The sequence below is a fragment of the Natrix helvetica genome (genome assembly GCF_964273705.1).
Source record: "Natrix helvetica genome assembly, chromosome: 1".
Taxonomy (NCBI): Eukaryota; Metazoa; Chordata; class Lepidosauria; order Squamata; family Natricidae; genus Natrix; species Natrix helvetica.
In genome coordinates, this window is record NC_138548.1 from 10347106 (window position 1) to 10366286 (window position 19181).

A 19181-nucleotide genomic window follows, 5' to 3' on the forward strand; every position below is an offset into this window, starting at 1 on the left:
GTTGGAAGAAGGAATTACTTTAAATTGGTTACATTACATACAGCTTCAGAAGAGATGGGAAGAAGATCGCAGGGTCGGCTTTATGGATAAAGAAGTGGAACTGATTAAGCAGATAAAAGAGACTGGTCCAAAACAAGTTAAAAGAATATATAATGTACTGTTAGAAAGAGACTCAGAAAGTGAATTGGTTAAGGATTGTATGATTAAATGGGCTCAGAATTTTGGGGAAGTGGTTATGTTGGAAACGTGGGAAAAAATATGGGTTCAGAATGTTAAATTTACACAGTCACAGAATTTAAGGGAGAATTTTTATAAAATGTTTTACAGATGGTATTTAGATCCTAAAAAATTATCATGCATGTACCCAAATGTTCAACCAAAATGTTGGAGATGCGGGTGTCTAGATGCTACCTTTTTTCATGTATGGTGGACTTGCAACAAGGTTAAAGCTTTTTGGATAAAAATATGGTGGGTTATGCAGAATGTATTTAAGAAAAGAATACAATTCACTCCACAAATGTTTTTATTGGGTATAGTTAAGGATTTTACCAAAGGGGAAACAAAATTGGCCTTGTATATGGTTACAGCAGCTAGGTTGTTGATTGCGCAACATTGGAAAAAAGATTTTTTGCCAACAATTGATCAATGGATTCAGAAGGTGGCGGGGTTCGCTGAAAGGGCAAAAATTTCAGCTTTCTTAAAAGCTCAGAAACAGGAGGATTACACACAGGAATGGGCAAAATGGATTGATTATATACAGAATAAATACCAGACTAGGAGTTATTATCTAGCCTTTAGGTAAGAATGTTTAGACCGATAGATGATCAGAGTAAATAGTATATGGGATGTTTGGAATTATTAGAGTGGTATACAGCGGAAGTCAGGGGGGTGGGTTTGTGCGGGAGGTGGGGGAGGGTTAGGGTGGAGGGTGGGGCAATATATATGTATGAATAAATTAGAAGATGGGACTAATGAAACATTGTTAGGCTAGGAGAAATTTATATTAAGAGTTATAGATGTTAAATTAGCTTAGAAAATGATCAATGTGTTATTATTAATTTAAGACTAATCTCTATAGTTTTTGTTGGGAGGAGAGGGGTTATGAGTAATCTATTTTAAGATGGGGGGTGGGGAGGGGGTAAAGTGTTTGGTATAATATTTGAATGTGAATTTTTGCGGGGGGGTATAGCATTTGTATGAGATTTATATTGTATGGAGGGGGGGGGGTGAAAAGGGGGAAAATTTGTTTGTACAAAACTCTTTTAATAAAAAAAAAACAATTGGATCATTAACTAGACAAGTGCAGTGATTCATTTAATAACCAGGCCATTAACTGAATAACTGCAGTGGTTCATTTAACAACCCTGTCATTAACTGAACAACTGCAGTGATTCATTTAACAACCAGGCCATTAACTGAATAACTGCAATGGTTCATTTAACAACCAGGCCATTAACTGAATAACTGCAATGGTTCATTTAACAACCAGGCCATTAACTGAACAACTGCAGTGATTCACTTAACAACCGTGTCATTAACTGAACAACTGCAGTGATTCACTTAACAACCAGGCCATTAACTGAATAACTGTGGTTCATTTAACAACCATGTCATTAACTGAACAACTGCAGTGATTCACTTAACAACCCTGTCATTAACTGAACAACTGCAGTGATTCACTTAACAACCGTGCCATTAACTGAACAACTGCATTGATACATTTAACAACCGTGGCAAGGAAGGTCATAAAACGAGGCAAAATGGATTTAACAAATCTCTTGCTTAGCGATAGAAATGCTGGGCTCGATTGTGGTCGTAAGTTGAGGACGGCCTGTACTGACGGGGGAAAAAATCTAAAATGGGCAATCTGTTTCCCTCAAACGTACGTAATATCCAGGGCCAAAATGAGTAAAAAGGACCCAGTCTTGGAGAGGCTCATTATAAGCCCTGGGTGATGAATCATGCAGAGAGATACAGGACAACCTCTCTCCATCTATTCATGGTGTCCTTTCAGCTTTTGCCATGCTTCCCAATTATTTTCACACGTTTCTTTCCTCTTTCTCACAGCCCCACTTCCTGTTTGAGGAGTCAGTGCTGGGGGTGGGTTGGTGCCAGAATCAGATCTTATCTCCCCAGGCTTGCTCACAGGCGGCACTCCAGCAACAAGGAGGGAACTCATTACACTTGGCATTAAACTAAGAGCAACATATGAACCGGCCCATCAACCAAGGCTACTATAATCATCCTCCCCACCCCCCACCCCCCGGTTATTCTTCACAAATGTTGCCAGCTCATTCATCACTTCATCTCTCGCAATTGGAGGGAGGGAGGATGGATGGATGGAAGGAAGGAAGGAAGGAAGGAAGGAAGGAAGGAAGGAAGGAAGGAAGGAGAAGAGACAGAAAGCGATGAAGAGAAGAAAAGGAAGAAGGGAAGGGGGAACAGAAATTAAAAGGGAAGGGAAAGGGAATAAAGGGGAGGGGAGGATTGAAAAAGGAAAGGACAGGACAGGAAAGGATAAAAAGGAAGAGAAGGAAAGGAAGGACAGGAAAGGAAAAGGAAAAGGGATGGAAAGGAAAGGAGAAAGGGGAGGGGAGGAGAAAGGGAAGGGAAGGGAAAGAAAGGATAAAAAGGAAGGGGAGGGAAGGAAGGACACGAAAGGAAAAGGAAAAAAGAAAGGAAAAGGAAAGGAAAAGAAAGGATAAAAAGAAGAGAAGGAAAGATAGGAAAGAAAAGGAAAAGGAAAAGGAAAAGGAAAAAAGGAAAAGGAAAAAGAAAAGGAATGGAAAAGGGATGGAAAGGAAAGGAGAAAGGGGAGGGGACGAGGAAGGGAAGGGAAGGGAAAGAAAGGATAAAAAGGAAGGGAAGGAAGGACAGTAAAGGAAAAAGAAAAGGAAAAAGGAAAGGAAAGGAAAAGAAAGAATAAAAAAGAAGGGAAGGAAGGAAGGACAGGAAAGAAAAGGAAAAGGAAAAAGGGGTGGAAAAAGGAATGGAAAGGAGAAAGGGGAGGGGAGGAGAAAGGGAAGGGAAGGGAAAGAAAGGAAGGGGAGTAAATAGAGAAGGAAGGGAAAAGGGAAAAAAAAGGATTAGGGTCTCCTTTTTCCTGCTGGTGGATGCTTCTAGTGCTGCACCCCAGACTTTTTTCGGGGGAATCAACTGACCAGCTGACAGCCTTGAGGGCCATTCATCATCTGACTGAGGTCCCCATCCACCCTTATTGTTGTGGCTTCCCAACCTTCAAGGGAGGCTGGGGCAGGTGAGGCTTCTTTGCAAAGCCCAGGACATCTAGACAGCCTCGCTGCCTCCTTTCCTTTTCTACAGCAAACAGAAGAATCTCCAGGCTGCCCATCTCGGCACCAGCCTCTCTAAATCCTGCTTTGGCTCCCGAGCCCTTACCACTCCTTCAGGATCGACCAGGAGCAAATGTTTCGGCTGCCCGTTGTGCATCCCCGTCAGAACGTATTGCCCGGGGTTAGTGATGCTGTCCCGGACTAAGAAGTCGCCGTCCGTGTGCAGCAATTTCTCCGCATCCCGTCGGCTCATCTTGCCATGGTACCACAGTTCCTGCTTCAGCTGGTCTTCGGTGGGCGCAATGGGAGCCTTGCGACTGGGCGGGCTGGGCCACTGGTCCTCCATTTGGAGCCCGCTCTGCCCCCCGCAAGCTGACATGGACTCGTGGTGCTTCAGAGCGTCTTCGAAAGGCCCTGGGATGGGGAGCGGAGAGGAAACGTCAGCATCCCTACTTCCCTATGCCTAGTTTTTATGTTTTATAGGCGAGAAACTGGGAAGCTGGGAGTTGTAGCCTTGCCTTGGGTCAATTGCTTTCTCTCAGCCCTGGGAAGGAGGCAATGGCAAACCAGTTCTGAAAAATCTTGCCCAGAAAACTTCAGACAGTTTGAATATGGAAGGTTGGTTGGTTGGCAGAGGGAGAGGGAGAGAGAATAGAGATATTAGATAGATGATAGATGATAGATAGATAGATAGATAGATAGATAGATAGATAGATAGATAGATAGATAGATGATAGATGATAGATAGATAGATAGATAGATAGATAGATAGATAGATGATAGATAGATAGATAGATAGATAGATAGATAGATAGATAGATAGATAGATAGATGATAGACAGACAGACAGACAGACAGACGATGATAGATAGATAGATAGATAGATAGATAGATAGATAGATAGATAGATAGATAGATGAGAGAGAGAGAGAGAGAGAGAGAGAGACAGACAGACAGACAGACAGACAGACAGACAGACAGACAGACAGACAGACGAACAGATTTGGAAAGGACCTCAGAGACCTTCTAGTCCAACCCCTTGCTCAAGCAGGAGACAACTTCTGGAGGCAAGTTGTTCCACTGATTAATTGTTCTAACTGTCAAGAAATTTCCCCTTAGTTCCAGGTTTCTTCTCTCTTTGATTCGTTTCCATCTGTTGATCCTTGTCCTGCCCTCAGGTGCTTTGGAGGATAGGTTGACCCCCTATTCATTGTGGCAGCCCCTCAAATATTGGAACACCATCATGTCACCTCTAGTCCTTCTTTTCACTAGACTAGACATACCCAATTCCTGCAACTGTTTTTCATAAGTTTAACCCTCAGCCTCCTTATCATTTTTTTTGCTCTTCTCTACACTCTTTCTGTTGTCTCAGCACATTTTTAATATTGTGTTATGATAGCTATCTAGCTATCTAGATGGATGGACGGACGGGCAGATAGATAAATAGATGGTTGGTTGGATGGTTAGATGAAAGAGATGGATGGCTGGATGGCTGGATGGCTGGATGGCTGGATAGATAGATAGATAGATAGATAGATAGATAGATAGATAGATAGATAGATAGATAGATAGATAGATAGATAGATAGATAGATAGATAGATAGATAGATAGATAGATGATAGATAGAAGATAGATAGATAGATAGATAGATAGATAGATAGATAGATAGATAGATAGATAGATAGATGATAGATAGATAGAGATATGGGTGGGTGGGTGGGTGGATGGATGGATGGATGGGTGGGTGGGTGGGTAGGTAGGTAGGTAGGTAGGTAGGTAGGTAGGTAGAGATGGGTGGGTGGGTGGGTGGATGGATGGATAGATAGGTAGGTAGATAGATATGGATGGATGGACAGATGGATGGAGGATGAAGAGAGAGAGATATCAAAGAGATGGATGGGATGGATGGGTGGATGAATAGATAGATGGATGGATGGGAGATAGATAGATAGATAGATAGATAGATAGATAGATAGATAGATAGATAGATAGATAGATGATAGATAGATCTTTTTAAAAAATCATTAAAGAAATTTTAAGAGAATTCCAACAATACAAATGTTGAAAACAATAAAGAAAAGCAACAAGAAAGGGGGAGAAAAGGATCAAAGAAAGAGAGATAAGAAAAAGGAAGAAAAGTTATAAACAAGCAGCTTCTGCTCTTCTTAACAGCAATTACTAATACAATTTATATTTTACCTTCTCTAGGGTTACATCATAATTTTCTTCTTTCCATATTCTACCCTTTCTAATCATCAAACCCTTAAATCACATTTTTTTTCTTTTTTCAGTAAAAAGCCCATCAGGGGTTTCCATTCAGGCCATATGCTTATTCAGTTTTGAGAGCTTCAGTTGTGCGTTGAAATGACGAGGATTGAAAGTGTGGATGGAACACATTTTCATCTGTACATCTCCCAGAGCACTTTAGTTATTGATAAATGTGCCAATTATCTCACTTGGCTGCAGAATAAACAAATAAAACTGGTAACCAACAGGGGGGGAAGAAAAGGAAAAATTCAGAGATCAAACCAAGACCATAGCAGAAAATTGTGGCAAAACAATAGGAAATAAAAAGGAGCAATTATTTTTAATTGCTGCGAGCCATCCAGAGCAACTAAGATGATTAAGGGGCTGGAGACGAATACGTTTGAAGAACAGTGGCAGGAACTGGGTGCAGCTGGTCAAGGGAAAAGAAGGACTAGGGGTGACATGATAGCAATGTTCCAATATTTGAGGCGCTGCCACAAAGAAGAGGAGGTGGGGGGTCAGCTGATTTTTCAAAGCACCAAAAGGCAAGAGAAGAAACAATGGATGGAAACCTGGAATGAAGAAGAAACTTCCTAACAGTGAGAACAATTAACCATTGGAAGAACTTGCCTTCAGACGTTGTGGGTGCTTCACCACTGGAGGTTTTAAAGAAGAAACTGGACAGTCACTTACAATACAATACAATACAATACAATACAATACAATAGTAGAGTTGGAAGGGACCTTGGAGGTCTTCTAGTCCAACCCCCTGCCTAGGCAGGAAACCCTATACCGTTTCAGACAAATAGATATCCAACATCTTCTTAAAGACTTCCAGTGTCTGAAAGGATATAGGGCCTCCTGCTTGAGCAGGGGGATGGATTCTAGAACAGGGCTGACCAACTTTTTGGATCTCAGAGACCACTAAATTCATAATTTTAAATCCCACGGACCACTAATATGATCTCCCTAATGACCGGCTGGGTGGGCATGGCTAGGTGGTCATGGGACTGGGTGGGTGTCACCAACTTAATGTCACTCACGTTGGGGGGCACCTCACCATCTTCTACTCACCCCTCCCCTCCCAGTCACTCCTCGCCTGCTGGCCCAGGCTCCTTAGGATCCCAACAAGAAGCAGTTGCTGGAGCTAAGCAGCCCCCATGAGAAAGAGTTGGCAAAACAGCTCAGTTCAAATTGGATCTGGCCGAGAAGGAGGCTCAGCAGAAGGACCTCACTGAGGACTACGAGCATAAGCTTTCCAAGCAGAGGGAAGACCTGTGGGAGTGCAAGGCCAAGTACCGGCGCCTGGAGGCTCAGCGGGCTGAGATGGTCAGCCAGTTCCAGGCCATGATGCAGTCCCACTGGAACGAGGCCCTCCAGCTCTTTGCCACCAGCGGTGCTTCCCTCCAGCCTTCGCCCAAAGCCCCCCACCAGGAGGTTGAAGCAGACCCCAAGTCTGAATTCCTGTCCCACTCCGACCTACACAAAAAGACCCCAAAGGGGGAGACACTCTGCAGCAACACAAGCATTCATTGCACATATCCTGCCCAGGGGCCGTAGTTTGAGGACCCCTGATTTAGTGCAATATAAAAAATGCAAATAATTTTTCTGCAGACCACCAAAATTTTCTCATGGCCCACCAGTTAGTGACCGCTCCTCTAGAACACCTCCAAGGTCCCTTCCAGCTCTATTCTGATTGATTGAGAAATTGAACAAGCCTGTCTGAACAGGAATCCAGTATGAATGCTTTTCTCTGTCCTGTTAGCTCTGTCCATGGTCCTGAATCCACATTGGCAGGCTTGGCTCCTGATCACAATTATGCATTCCCATCCATCTTTACCTGAACCTACTTGGGAGGCTAATTCAAATCCTCTGCCTTTCTTCCCAACAAACAGACCTGGAGATCTGGTAGTAACAACACACGATCTTGATTCTATCCTTCTGTTAATGCAGTCCTAGGCTTTTTTTTTTTTTTTTTTGGCAGCTGCAGCACACTGCTCGATCATATTTAAGAGGCTGTCCACCAGATCTCGACTCCGAGATCTCTGTGTCTCTTTGTTGGAGAGAAAGACAGAGGATTTTAATTGGATTGGCAAATGAGTTCAGGTAAAGATGGTGGGACGCGGTGGCTCAGTGGCTAAGATGCTGAGCCTGTCGATCAGAAAGGTCGGCAGTTCAGCGGTTTGAATCCCTAGCGCCACGTAACAGAGTGAGCTCCCGTTACTTGTCCCAGCTTCTGCCAACCTAGCACTTCGAAAGCATGTAAAAATTCAAGTAGAATAATAGGGACCACTTTTGGTGGGAAGGTAACAGCGTTCCGTGATCCTTCGGCATTTAGTCATGCTGGCCACATGACCATGGAGACGTCTTCGGACAGTGCTGGCTCTTCAGCTTTGAAACAGAGATGAGCACCGCCCCCTAGAGTCAGGAACAACTAGCACATATGTGCGGGGAGGGGGAAAACCTTTACCTTTACCTTAAAGATGGTTGGGAATGCATACTTGTGATCAGAAGCGAAGCCTGCCAATGTGGATTCAGGACCATGGACAGAGCTAATAGAATTAGAGTTAGTGACATTTTATAAGCCCTCGATAAGACCACACTTGGAATAACTGCATCCACTTTGGGTCACCACAATATATAAAAAAAGATGTGGAGACTCTAGAAAGAGTGCAGAGAAGAGCAACAAAGATGATCAGGGGACACTGGAGGCTAAAACATATGACGAACGGTTGCAGGAACTGGGTATGTATAGTTTAATGAAAAGAAGGACTAGGGGAGAGACACGATAGCAGTCTTCCAATATCTCAGGGGTTGCCACAAAGAAGAGGGAGTCAAGCTATTCTCCAAGGCACCTGAGGGTAGAACAAGAAGCAATGGGTGGAAACTAATCAAGGAGAGAAGCAACTTAGAACTGAGGAAAAGCAATCTAGAACTAAAGAAAAATTTCCTGACAGTGAGAACAATTAATCAGTGGAAAGATTTGGCTCCAGAAGTTATGGATGCTTCAACACAGGAGCTTTTTAAGAAGAGATCGGACAGCCATTTGTCTGAAACGGTGTATGATCTCCTGCTTGAGCAAGAGGTTGGACTAGACCTCCAAAGGGCCTTCCAACTCCGCTATTCAGTTAAGAAATTCTGCACAATAGGGAAATATATTGAAGTATTTTCAACTACTCGATATGGTTCTTCAAGCTGTAAACTTGGGAAGAGGTTGAGCCAGAATGTGTCAGCCTTGGCTACTTTAAAACAGTGGTCCACGAGAAGATTTTGGTGGTCTGCAGAAAAGTTATTTGCATTTTTATATTGCATTAAATCAGGGACCCTCAAGCTACAGCCCCTGGGCCAGATACGTGCAATGAATGCTTGTGTTGCTGCAGAGAGTCTCCCCCTTCGGTGTCTTTTTGTGTGGGTCAGATGGGGGCAGAAATTCCGACTTGGGGTCTGCTTCAGCCTCCTGGTGGGGGGCTTTGGGTGAAGGCTGGAGGGAAGCACTGCTGGTGGCAAAGAGCCAGAGGGCCTCGTTCCAGTGGGACTGCATCATGGCCTGGAACTGGCTGACCATCTCAGCACGCTGAGTCTCCAGACTCTGGCACCTGGCCTTGCACTCCTGCAGGTCCAACAACTGCTTCCTATTGTAGCCCTAAGGAGCCCAGGTGGGGAGGAAAGGAGTGGCTGGAGGGGCGAGTAGAGGCTGGCAAGGCGCCCCTCAACAAGAGTGACATTGAATTGGCCACACCCTCCCAGTCACATGACTACCTTGCCACACCCACCCAGCCGGTCATTAGGCAGATCGTATTAGTGGTCCGCGGGATTTGAAATTATGAATTTAATGGTCCCTGAGGTCCAAAAGGTTGGGGACCCCTGCTTTAAAATGTCTGGAGTTCAACTCCCAGAATTGGCTGGAGAATTCTGGGAGCTTAAGTCGTGACATCTTAAAGTGGTTGAAAACACTGAGTTGGACATGGGGTTTGAGTATAGAGTCCAACTGTTTCTAATTGCCTCACCCAGTCCGGGTTCCATTCTTCCTTGGAATTGGATCAGGAATTTTGCCCAGTAAAATGAATTTTCCTCCTGCCCTCATCACTCTTACCCAACCTATCCTAATTTCATGATTATTTTCCCCATGCTCCCCTTCAAGCAACGGGAGCCTCATTTTGAAGTACAAGGTATTAACAGCATTATTATTCTGTGTTCCAGAAGGGAGCTGCATTCTCTTGGCATTGGCACTGACAGCATTGGCAAATGTAATTTTAATTAGATTCTTATCCTGCCTTTATTACTTTATAAGTAACTCAAGGTGGCAAATATACCTAATATTCCTTCTTCCTGTTTTCCCGACAACAACAACCCTGGGAAGCGGATTCAGCTGGGAGAGAGGGCCTGGCTCAAAGTCACTCAGCCAACTTCCATGCCTAAAGTGGGACTACACCTCACCATTTACTGGTGATTGGCCAAAATCGTTCAGCTGGTTTTCATGCCTAAGGCGGGACTAGAACTCACAGTCTCCTGGTGATTGGTTCAAATCCTACAGCTGGCTTTCATGCCTAAGGCGGGACTAGAACTCACAGTCTCCTGGTGATTGGTTCAAATCCTACAGCTGGCTTTCATTCCTAAGGCGGGACTAGAACTCACAGTCTGCTGGTGATTGGTTCAAATCCTACAGCTGGCTTTCATGCCTAAGGCGGGACTAGAACTCACAGTCTCCTGGTGATTGGTTCAAATCCTACAGCTGGCTTTCATTCCTAAGGCGGGACTAGAACTCACAGTCTGCTGTTGATTGGTTCAAATCCTACAGCTGGCTTTCATGCCTAAGGCAGGACTAGAACTCACAGTCTCCTGGTGATTGGCCAACTCACCCAGCTGGCTTTCATGCCTAAAGCAGGACTAGAACTCACAGTCTCCTGGTGATTGGCCCAACTCACCCAGCCGGCTTTCATGCCTAAGGCGGGACTAGAACTCACAGTCTCTTGATTTCTAGTTCAGCACCTTCACTGCTAGGCCAAACTGGCTCTAGAACCAGTCCCAGCCGAAATCCTTCCCCAGTTTTCCCCATAAGACTCCTTCTCTTACGCATATCGAAAAGGTCTTTGGGAGGGCTTTCATCAGGTTTCCCAACGTTGGCCTCCCAGCTGTTGAAGTTTTCGGTGTTGACATACATGTGCTGTTCGTAATCTTGAGAGCCCAAAGGGTTGCTGTCTGCCTGAACGTAGCCGTCACAGCACTGACCTGAAAGACAGAACAGCATTGTTATATCTAGAACTAAGGAGAAATTTCTTGACAGTGACAACAATGAATCAGTGGAACAGAAGTTGCCTCCAGAAGTTGTGAATGCCCCAACACGGGAAGTCTTTAAGAAGATGTTAGATAACCATTTGTCTGAAATGGTGTAGGGTTTCCTGCCTAGGCAGGGGGGTGGACTAGAAGACCTCCAAGGTCCCTTCCAACTCTGCTACTCTACTCTACTCTATTATAGAGATGTGGAGACTCTAGAAAGAGTGCAGAGAAGAGCAACAAAGATGATTAGGGGACTGGAGACTAAAACATATGAAGAATGGTTGCAGGAACTGGGTATGTCTAGCTTAAGAGAAAGAAGGACTAGGGGAGACATGATAGCAGTCTTCCAATATCTCAGGGGTTGCCACAAAGAAGAGGGAGTCAAACTATTCTCCAAGGCACCTGAGGGTAGAACAAGAAGCAATGGGTGGAAACTAATCAAGGAGAGAAGCAACTTAGAACTGAGGAGAAATTTTCTGACAGTTAGAACCAGTGGAACAGCTTGCCTCCAGAAGTTGTCCCAACACTGGAAGTCTTTAAGAAGAGGCCACACAACCATTTGTCTGAAATGGTATAGGGATGTGATGGTGAACCTATGGCATGGCACAGGTGCCACGCAGAGCCCCCTCTGTGGGCACATGAGCCGTTGCCCAGCTCAGTTCTATTGCGCATGCATCCGGCCAGTAGCTGATTTTGGGGCATCTGCTATGCATGAGTGGGGAGTGGGGTGAATGTGGGATATGTGTGTGCATGCATGGAGGGTGGGGGTTATGTGCACATGCACGGTGGGGGGGGGGATCCATTTTTTGCTCCCAGGAGGCTGCAGGGAGGCCCAAAATGGGTCGCGGGGTGGGGTAGGGCGCTTGCACATTCCAATTCTGGGTGCAGTCACACACAGGCGCTTTTGGCACACGACAACAAAAAGGTTAGCCATCCCTTGTATAAGGTTTCCTGCCTAAGCAGGGGTTGGACTAGAAGATCTCCAAGGTCCCTTCCAACTCTGTGTTTCTGCTATATCCATCATTTGAGTTCCATTCCGTTTCCCTCATTTACACCCTTCAATTCTGTCCCATTTCCAAAATCAGCCTGCACCTTCCAACGCTTGGGAAAGAAAGAAAAAAATCAGTCCAGTCTTTACATTTGCTACACATGTTGTAGCTTTAGCGTATACGGGTAGTCCTCGACTTACAACAGTTCATTTAGTGACCGTTCAAAGTTACGACAGCACTGGGAGAATACCGACATGGCCGTTTTTTACGCTTGTAACCTTTGTAGCATCCCCATGGTCACATGGTCAAAATTTGGCCACTGATTCATATTTATGACGGTTGCAGTGTCCCAGGGTCACGCGATCCCCTTTTTCCCACCTTCTGACAAGCAAAGTTAGGGCCGGAAGCCAAATTCACTTAACAACGGGGTTACTCGCTTATCAACTGCAGTGATTCAGTTAACAACTGTGGCAAGAAAAGTCGTAAAATGGGGCAAAGCCTACTTAATAATAATTATTTTTTTCTTAAGATAAATTTTGGGCTCCATTGTGGTCGTATGTCCAAGACTACCTGTACATATTTGTGGAAGTTCTTCTCAAATATAATTCTGTTTCCTATCTTTTTTTTTCAAATAATGTATTTTTGAACAGAGGGTGGGAGCATCATAACACCCCCCCCCAAAAAAAAAGTGCCAAATAGGGAAAGTTTCAGTCCTTATCTTGATTTGAGAATTTATTCTGAATTAATTAAGTGTGTAGGAACTAAATTGCATCTCCCTTTTCCTTATTTCCATCTGTTTCAGAAGTTTGGGCTCTACAGACGACTTTTCTATCCAAAGCAACACTACTTGAGAGGAAGCCAGCTTGCAGCAGCTGGCGAAAATACGAAACCAAAACTTAAATATATATATATCTCCGCACATCCATTGCTGCATCCGAAGCTCAGAATATAATTGGCAGTTTTTTAAAAGCCAAAACTATACCACGAATAGGCAACTAAGTGGGAGGGAGGTAAGGAATCAAGAAAAAACTCAACAGTTGGAGAAGTAAACAACGAAAAATGCAGAGGAGGAGACTTAAGCATCTTGAAAAGAATCTGGGTAAACTCGCAAGATTTGTTTTTCTCGCCATGTACACAGGGGTGGGATTGAAAAATTTTAGCAACCGTTTCTCTGCCCGGTTGGTGGGTGGGGTGGGTGTATGGCCTACTTGCCTTTTGCACCATGGCGTGTGTGTGCGTGTGTGTTTCACCCTCCCCAGGCTTCAGAGGCTTTCCTTGAGCCTCCGGGACAGCGAAAACTGCTTCCCCCTGGTCTCCGGAGGCCAGAAACAGGACCCGTTTCCAGATTTCTGGAACTTCTGGGAGGCCTGTTTTTCGCCCTCCCAGAGCCTCCACACAGGCCTCCACTTACCTGGCATCCAAAACGGACCACATGGAAACTCCTGGGAGCAGTGGGGTGGGAGTGGCTAGCCAGTCCTTCCAACTACTGGTTCAGCGAACCAGATGCAAAATTGGCATCTAGTTCGTCCGAACCGGCTGAATCCCACCCCTGCATGTACCACGTTTCCCTGAAAATAAGACAGGGCTTTATTTTCTTTTGACCCTGAAATAAGCGCTCGGCCTTATTTTCGGGGAGGTCTTATTCTTTTTGACGTGTAGGAGATGGCGAGCGTGGTCATCTCATGGCTGCTGCTGTGTTGCAATATTTTCAGGGAGGGCTTATTTTAGAGGGAGGGCTTATTTGAGCACATGTGCTCAAATAAGCCTGAATGGGCTTGTTATCCGGGGAGATTTTACTTTCGGGGAAACAGGGTACATGTACACATCCAAATTAGACTGTATGTCAGCGTTCCAAATAACATCCAGAATTAAATCAGAGTCCAAGGCAGAGCTTTCCTCAAAGTTCCCATTTACTAAGAGAGACATTTGACACTGTATTGTTTCTGGACATCATATAATATATGTGGATACATGCATAATTATTTGTTTGTTTGTTTGTTTGTTTATTCTGTCATGGTTGCATAGTGTATATTGGAGGTGGTGACCCTTTGAGAGTTGTATGCAATGAAATTTCATTTTAATATATGCCAGTTAGTTTACATACAAAGTGAAAATAAAGTTATTCTATCTATCTGCAGCTGAGAAATTCCAAAGGTGTTTTTTTTTCCAAAAGGCATCTGACTTTCTTGTTTTTTTTTTGCTTGAAGACATTTAGCTTCTCATCCAAGAAGCGTCTTCAGTTCTGACTGAATGGGTGGAAAGTAGAAGGATTTATATTCCTTGCAGTCATCTGGTCATTTGCATTCTTGTAGAGTGGTTGAGGCCACTTGAAGGTTTATCTGTGCCCTCAGGGAACTGCGAAAGGAGAGACCTCAGAGAGAGTACTAACGGCCAGATGACTGCAAGGAATATAAGTCCTTCCATTCTCCAGCATTCATTAAGAACTGAGGAAGCTTCTTGGATGAGAAGCAAAATGTCTACAAGGGGGGAAAAAGAAAGTCCAGTTGCCTTTGAAAAAGGACCTTTGGGACAACCACGACACCTGGATGACTGAGAATCCCCACATACATCCAGGTGAGAAAGGAGTAGTAAAGTAAAGGACCAGGCTGATGGAAAACCAAAGAGAAACATATATCGCAGCTTTTCCCAAACTGCTCTTGGCTTTGGGCTGCAACATGCAACATATTGAGATGGGTGACTGTAGAAACTAAATCTATATATGTAAAAGCGTGTGTGTGTGTGTGTGTTTTTCAACATAACACTGGAACACGAGCAATTTTAACAAAACTTAGTACACAGATGACTTACTCTCTGAAAAAAATACTATGGGGATAAGACACCACTAACTCTCCTCAGGGTATGTGTTCTGTTAAGATACAGCCTCTTGTGCCTTAAAATGGCTTCTACTGCACTGCCGTACAATGGCTTCTACTGTGCAGCACAGTGGAGTTGCCCTGGTAACGGCTTCACAGTACTCCACAAGGGGGCTCCCTCCAGTAAGGGGGAAAACCAACATTAGAAATTACATTTGGTCCAGACATTTTCCCCCTATAAATAAATATCCGGACAACGCCAGGTTATCGGCTAGTAAATAAATAAATCTGGAGTTTTCCACAGCCAGTTGTGGCATTAGAGAAGGGAAGAAGAATTGTTAGGGAAGAAGAATTGTTAGGGAAGAAGAATTGTTGAGAATTAAGATTAATCCCTTTCAAATACAGCTTGGTTTTGGCTGATTTTATAGAGGCGTATCCCAAACTTGGCCATTTTAAGATGTGTGGACTTCAACACCCAGAATACCCCAGCCAGACTCTGGGAGTTGAAACTCACACATCTTAAAATGGCTACAGTTGAAAAAACACTGCTCTAGAGACTCCCTTCCTAGATAAGCGCCTTAAAAACAAACAAACCCTGATTTATTTTTTTAAAGATCTTTGCCTAATTCACATTGTGCTAGATATCTCCTAGTACAGTGATGGCAAACCTTTTAGGCACAGAGTGCCCAAAGTGGAAGATGCACAGGTACTAGAAACCCGACAACCAGCTAGCTGGCATCTGTGCACGCCACAGAAAACCAACGACCAGCTGGGGCAACTGTGCGCGTGCCCACAGAGAGGGCTCTGCATGCCACGTGCCAGAGGTTCACCATCACTGTCCCAGTATCACCAAATGCAGACCCAAGTGCAGCCGAGTGGCGGGAGTGAGCTCCCATCATTCACTCCAGTTCCCTGGAATGGAACAGTGGTGGGTTCCAGTTCCCGTCGCAACTGGTACACTGCGCACGGGGCCAGGCATCCGAGTCGGGCACCTGCGCTGTGCACGCATGCGCATGCCACTGCCCTGCGACACCCAGCTGCTCGGCGCTGGTCACGCAGGCGACGCATGGGCAATTGGCCGGTCGCATTATAAACAGCTATGGAATGCGGGCGGGCGGACCAAGCAAGCCACCGAGTATTGATATGGTAGCCACTGCTCCTGACTACTACCGGTATGCCCATACCTGGCCGTACCGGCTGAAACCCTCCACTGTGACAGAGACATAAAAGGAGCCCCCCTAGGTGTCCCTCGAGGAATAGTGATGTCCCAGGCTAATCCTTTCAACCCAGAAGTGGCTTAAACAGTGCCTCTAACATGAACGAGATAGGATAAATATAGTAATTACCAGAAAGATCAGCATCCCAGTTCAGGTTTGAGTGACTGCTGGGCTCCCTTCTGGCTGAAGCCCCGACCTGTGGATTGGAAAGAAATGGAATCATATTGGCTCACAGGAGCAAAGGTGAGAAGTTGCTTTTTCATGCGACAAAGGTGCTTTTTTTTTTTCAAGAGGCGGCTGGGCTTTCTGGTTTTTCTTTGAAGACGTTTCGCTTCTCATCCAAGAAGCTTCTTTGGATCTGACTTGAATGGTGGACCCTGAGATCTTGGAAGACTGCTATCATGTCTCCCCTAGTCCTTCTTTTCATTAAACATTAGACATACCCAGTTCCTGCAACCGTTCTTCATATGTTTTAGTTTCTGTGATTAAGAAACAAAGGAGCTGCTTCTTCTTTTCGTTCTGGTTTTTCTCAGTCTCCGGTATGTCATTTACATCAAACTTTCCTGCACTCTCTATTTCTCAACAAGTCTATCTTTCTCTCCAGATATAATTAACATCTGTTTGCATTCACCAACGCAGCTGGGTTAAGCCTCTACTTGGCATTCAAGCTACGCTATTGGCATTTATCTTTTGGAATTGGTTTGGCGACTGTATTACTCATGTTTCTTTAATGCTCTGCACGTCCTCAGGAGCCCATCCCCTAGCAGAGGCTCCTGCCGAGTTCGGATTTCCACCGAAAAGGATCTTATCACAAGGGCAAAGAATTGGTTTGCCTACAGTTTTAACCCTTACTGTCCTTAGGTGAATCTAGGGCAGAAATCGGTTCATAATCCAGAAGAAAACTGTTCTTGGCCAGCCTCTCCCAATTTGGGTTTACCCTGTAGGGCTGAACTATAACATCCATCACTTCCCTGTTGCCTGGGGATGATGAAAGGTGTAGTTCCCCCTACAAGAATGGCATTCTTTCAAGCCAAGGTTTTCTAATTGGCAATTCCGTGCTGAAGGTTAATCTCCTATCCAGAGGAGGTATTCAGCTGGTTCTGACCGGTTTGGGCAAACCAGTAGCGGAAATTTTAACTGGTCAGAGAACTGGCAAATATCACCTCTGACTGGCCCCGCCCCTTCCAGGAGTCTCCATGCGTCCCTTTTTGGTTGCCAGGTAAGTGCAGGGAGACTTGCTAGGCTGAAAATGGGAGGCTGGGAGCACCCCGTTTTGGCTCCCAGGACAAAAAGGAGAGGAAGGAAGGACCACAAACCCTGGCACTAGAGGCAGCTTCAGAGGATGCATTGAAACAGCACAGCAATCCAGGGCTGGAAAGGACCTCAGAGGTCATCTAGTCCAATCCCCTGCTCCAGTAGGGGACCTTATATACAATAATACAATAATACAATAGCAGAATTGGAAGGGACCTTGGAGGTCTTCTAGTCCAACTCTCTGCCTAGGCAGGAAACCCTATACCGTTCCAGACAAATGGCTATCCAACATCTTCTTAAAGACTTCCAGTGTTGGGGCATTCACAACTTCTGGAGGCAACTTCTGTTCCACTGATTAATTGTTCTAACTGTCAGGAAGTTTCTCCTCAGTTCTAAGTTGCTTCTCTCCTTGATTAGTTTCCACCCATTGCTTCTTGTTCTGTCCTCAGGTGCCTTGGAGAATAGCTTGACTCCCTCTTCTTTGTGGCAACCCCTGAGATACTGGAACAATGCTATCATGTCTCCCCTAGTCCTTCTTTCTCTTAAGCTAGACATACCCAGTTCCTGCAACCGTTCTTCATATGTTTTAGTCATCTTGGTTATTTTGATGCCTCTAACACAGAGGAGAAATTCACAGAAATCCCCAGGCATTGCCAACCTCTCTGCCCCCCTAGTAAAAAAAAAAAACCTAGAGCAAAAAATTCATACAGTATTAAAAAGAAGAATAAAATGGGCAGGCTGCTGTGTATTCTTTAATGGACTGCTAAATTGGCAAAATGGACTGCTGAATTGGCCACGCCCACCCAGTCACATGACAACCTGGCCATGCCCACCAAGCCATGCCCACAGAACCAGTAGTAGAAAAATTTGAATTCCACCACTGCCCCTTTCGTGATAGTTTTATTTTTAAATTAGTCTATTGTCGAAGGATATTTTTTTCTGCGGAAGGAAAAGATTGACCGCATTTTTCAAAGTATAAGACGCACCTCCCCCCCCCAACACAGCATGGAAATGTTATGCATCTTATACACCGAATACAGCCATTTTTGGCCTCCCTGCCCCCGCATCCCATTTTTGTGAAAAATGGAGATGTTTTTGCCTTTCCCCAGCCCCCAACAGCACTCTGCAATCTTCAGCAGGGCTGGGGAAAGACAAAATTGCCCCCATTTTTGCAAAAAATGACACTTTTTTTTCTTACTTACCTCTTTGAAATCTTGGTGCGTCTTATAGTCTGAAAAATATGGTAAATGAAAAAGCACACACATCTAATGTTTGATTAATTGTCTGTGGGGAACACCTTTGGATTGCAGTAAAGGAGGTTTTAAAACAACCAATTCCCTCAATTACAGGTACTCCTTGACTTGCAACCATGCGTTTAGTGACCGAAGTTACAACGGGGACTGTAAAAAGGGACATGACCATTTTTCACACTTATGACTGTCGCAGCATGTGATTGAAATTCAAGCTCTGGGAAATTGGCTCATATTTTTGACGATGGCATGTCCCGGGATCATATTTAAACAATTTTCATTTGTTTTTTAAACAAGGACAAAGAAACATAAAAATTAAAATTAAAAAAAACCCATCTTCCATTACAAATTGTAGAAAGTGTGTCAGTTGGTTACAGTATTTCCATGCATCTCTTCCATAGTCACCACCTGCTTTTCATATCAAATCGCATATTTTAAATTCACCTATATTCATGTATATCACAATTATTATATCTCAACCTTAATTTGACTATAATTGTTTTTACGTCCTTTTGTATATAATATTCAAAAGCTAGAATAGAATTATATGATAACATGCCATTAAATCATCCTAAAATCATCCAATCACAATACATCTTTATAACATATTCTAAATAAAGCTTTTAAACCTCCTCTCATAATCTCCATATATTGTTCATATAAAATTTCATATTATCAAAGTAATATATCTATATGTATTGTTATCATTATTAATCATTATTTAACTATAGCTATTGTCGCTTCATTTTATACATACTACTAATAAATAAATTTAGCTTAATTTTTATTATACATTTTCATTGCATCAAACTGTATCCCTCCAGCAAGAGTACGGTATTATAT

General features: G+C 44.1%; 1 protein-coding gene across 1 annotated transcript in view; it reads right to left on the reverse strand.

Moving 5' to 3' along the window:
• Nucleotides 1-3315: 3315 nt before the first annotated feature.
• The window catches only part of SHC2 (SHC adaptor protein 2), a gene marked incomplete at its 3' end in the record, with an annotated part of 65034 nt that continues 49168 nt past the window's right edge, over nucleotides 3316-19181 (reverse strand). The window contains exons 9-11 of the mRNA XM_081938134.1: nucleotides 15964-16030; nucleotides 10612-10767; nucleotides 3316-3704 (exon numbers count right to left, since the gene is read on the reverse strand). Coding sequence (XP_081794260.1) covers nucleotides 3316-3704; nucleotides 10612-10767; nucleotides 15964-16030 — 612 coding nt within the window. The remainder of the gene's footprint in view (nucleotides 3705-10611; nucleotides 10768-15963; nucleotides 16031-19181) is intronic.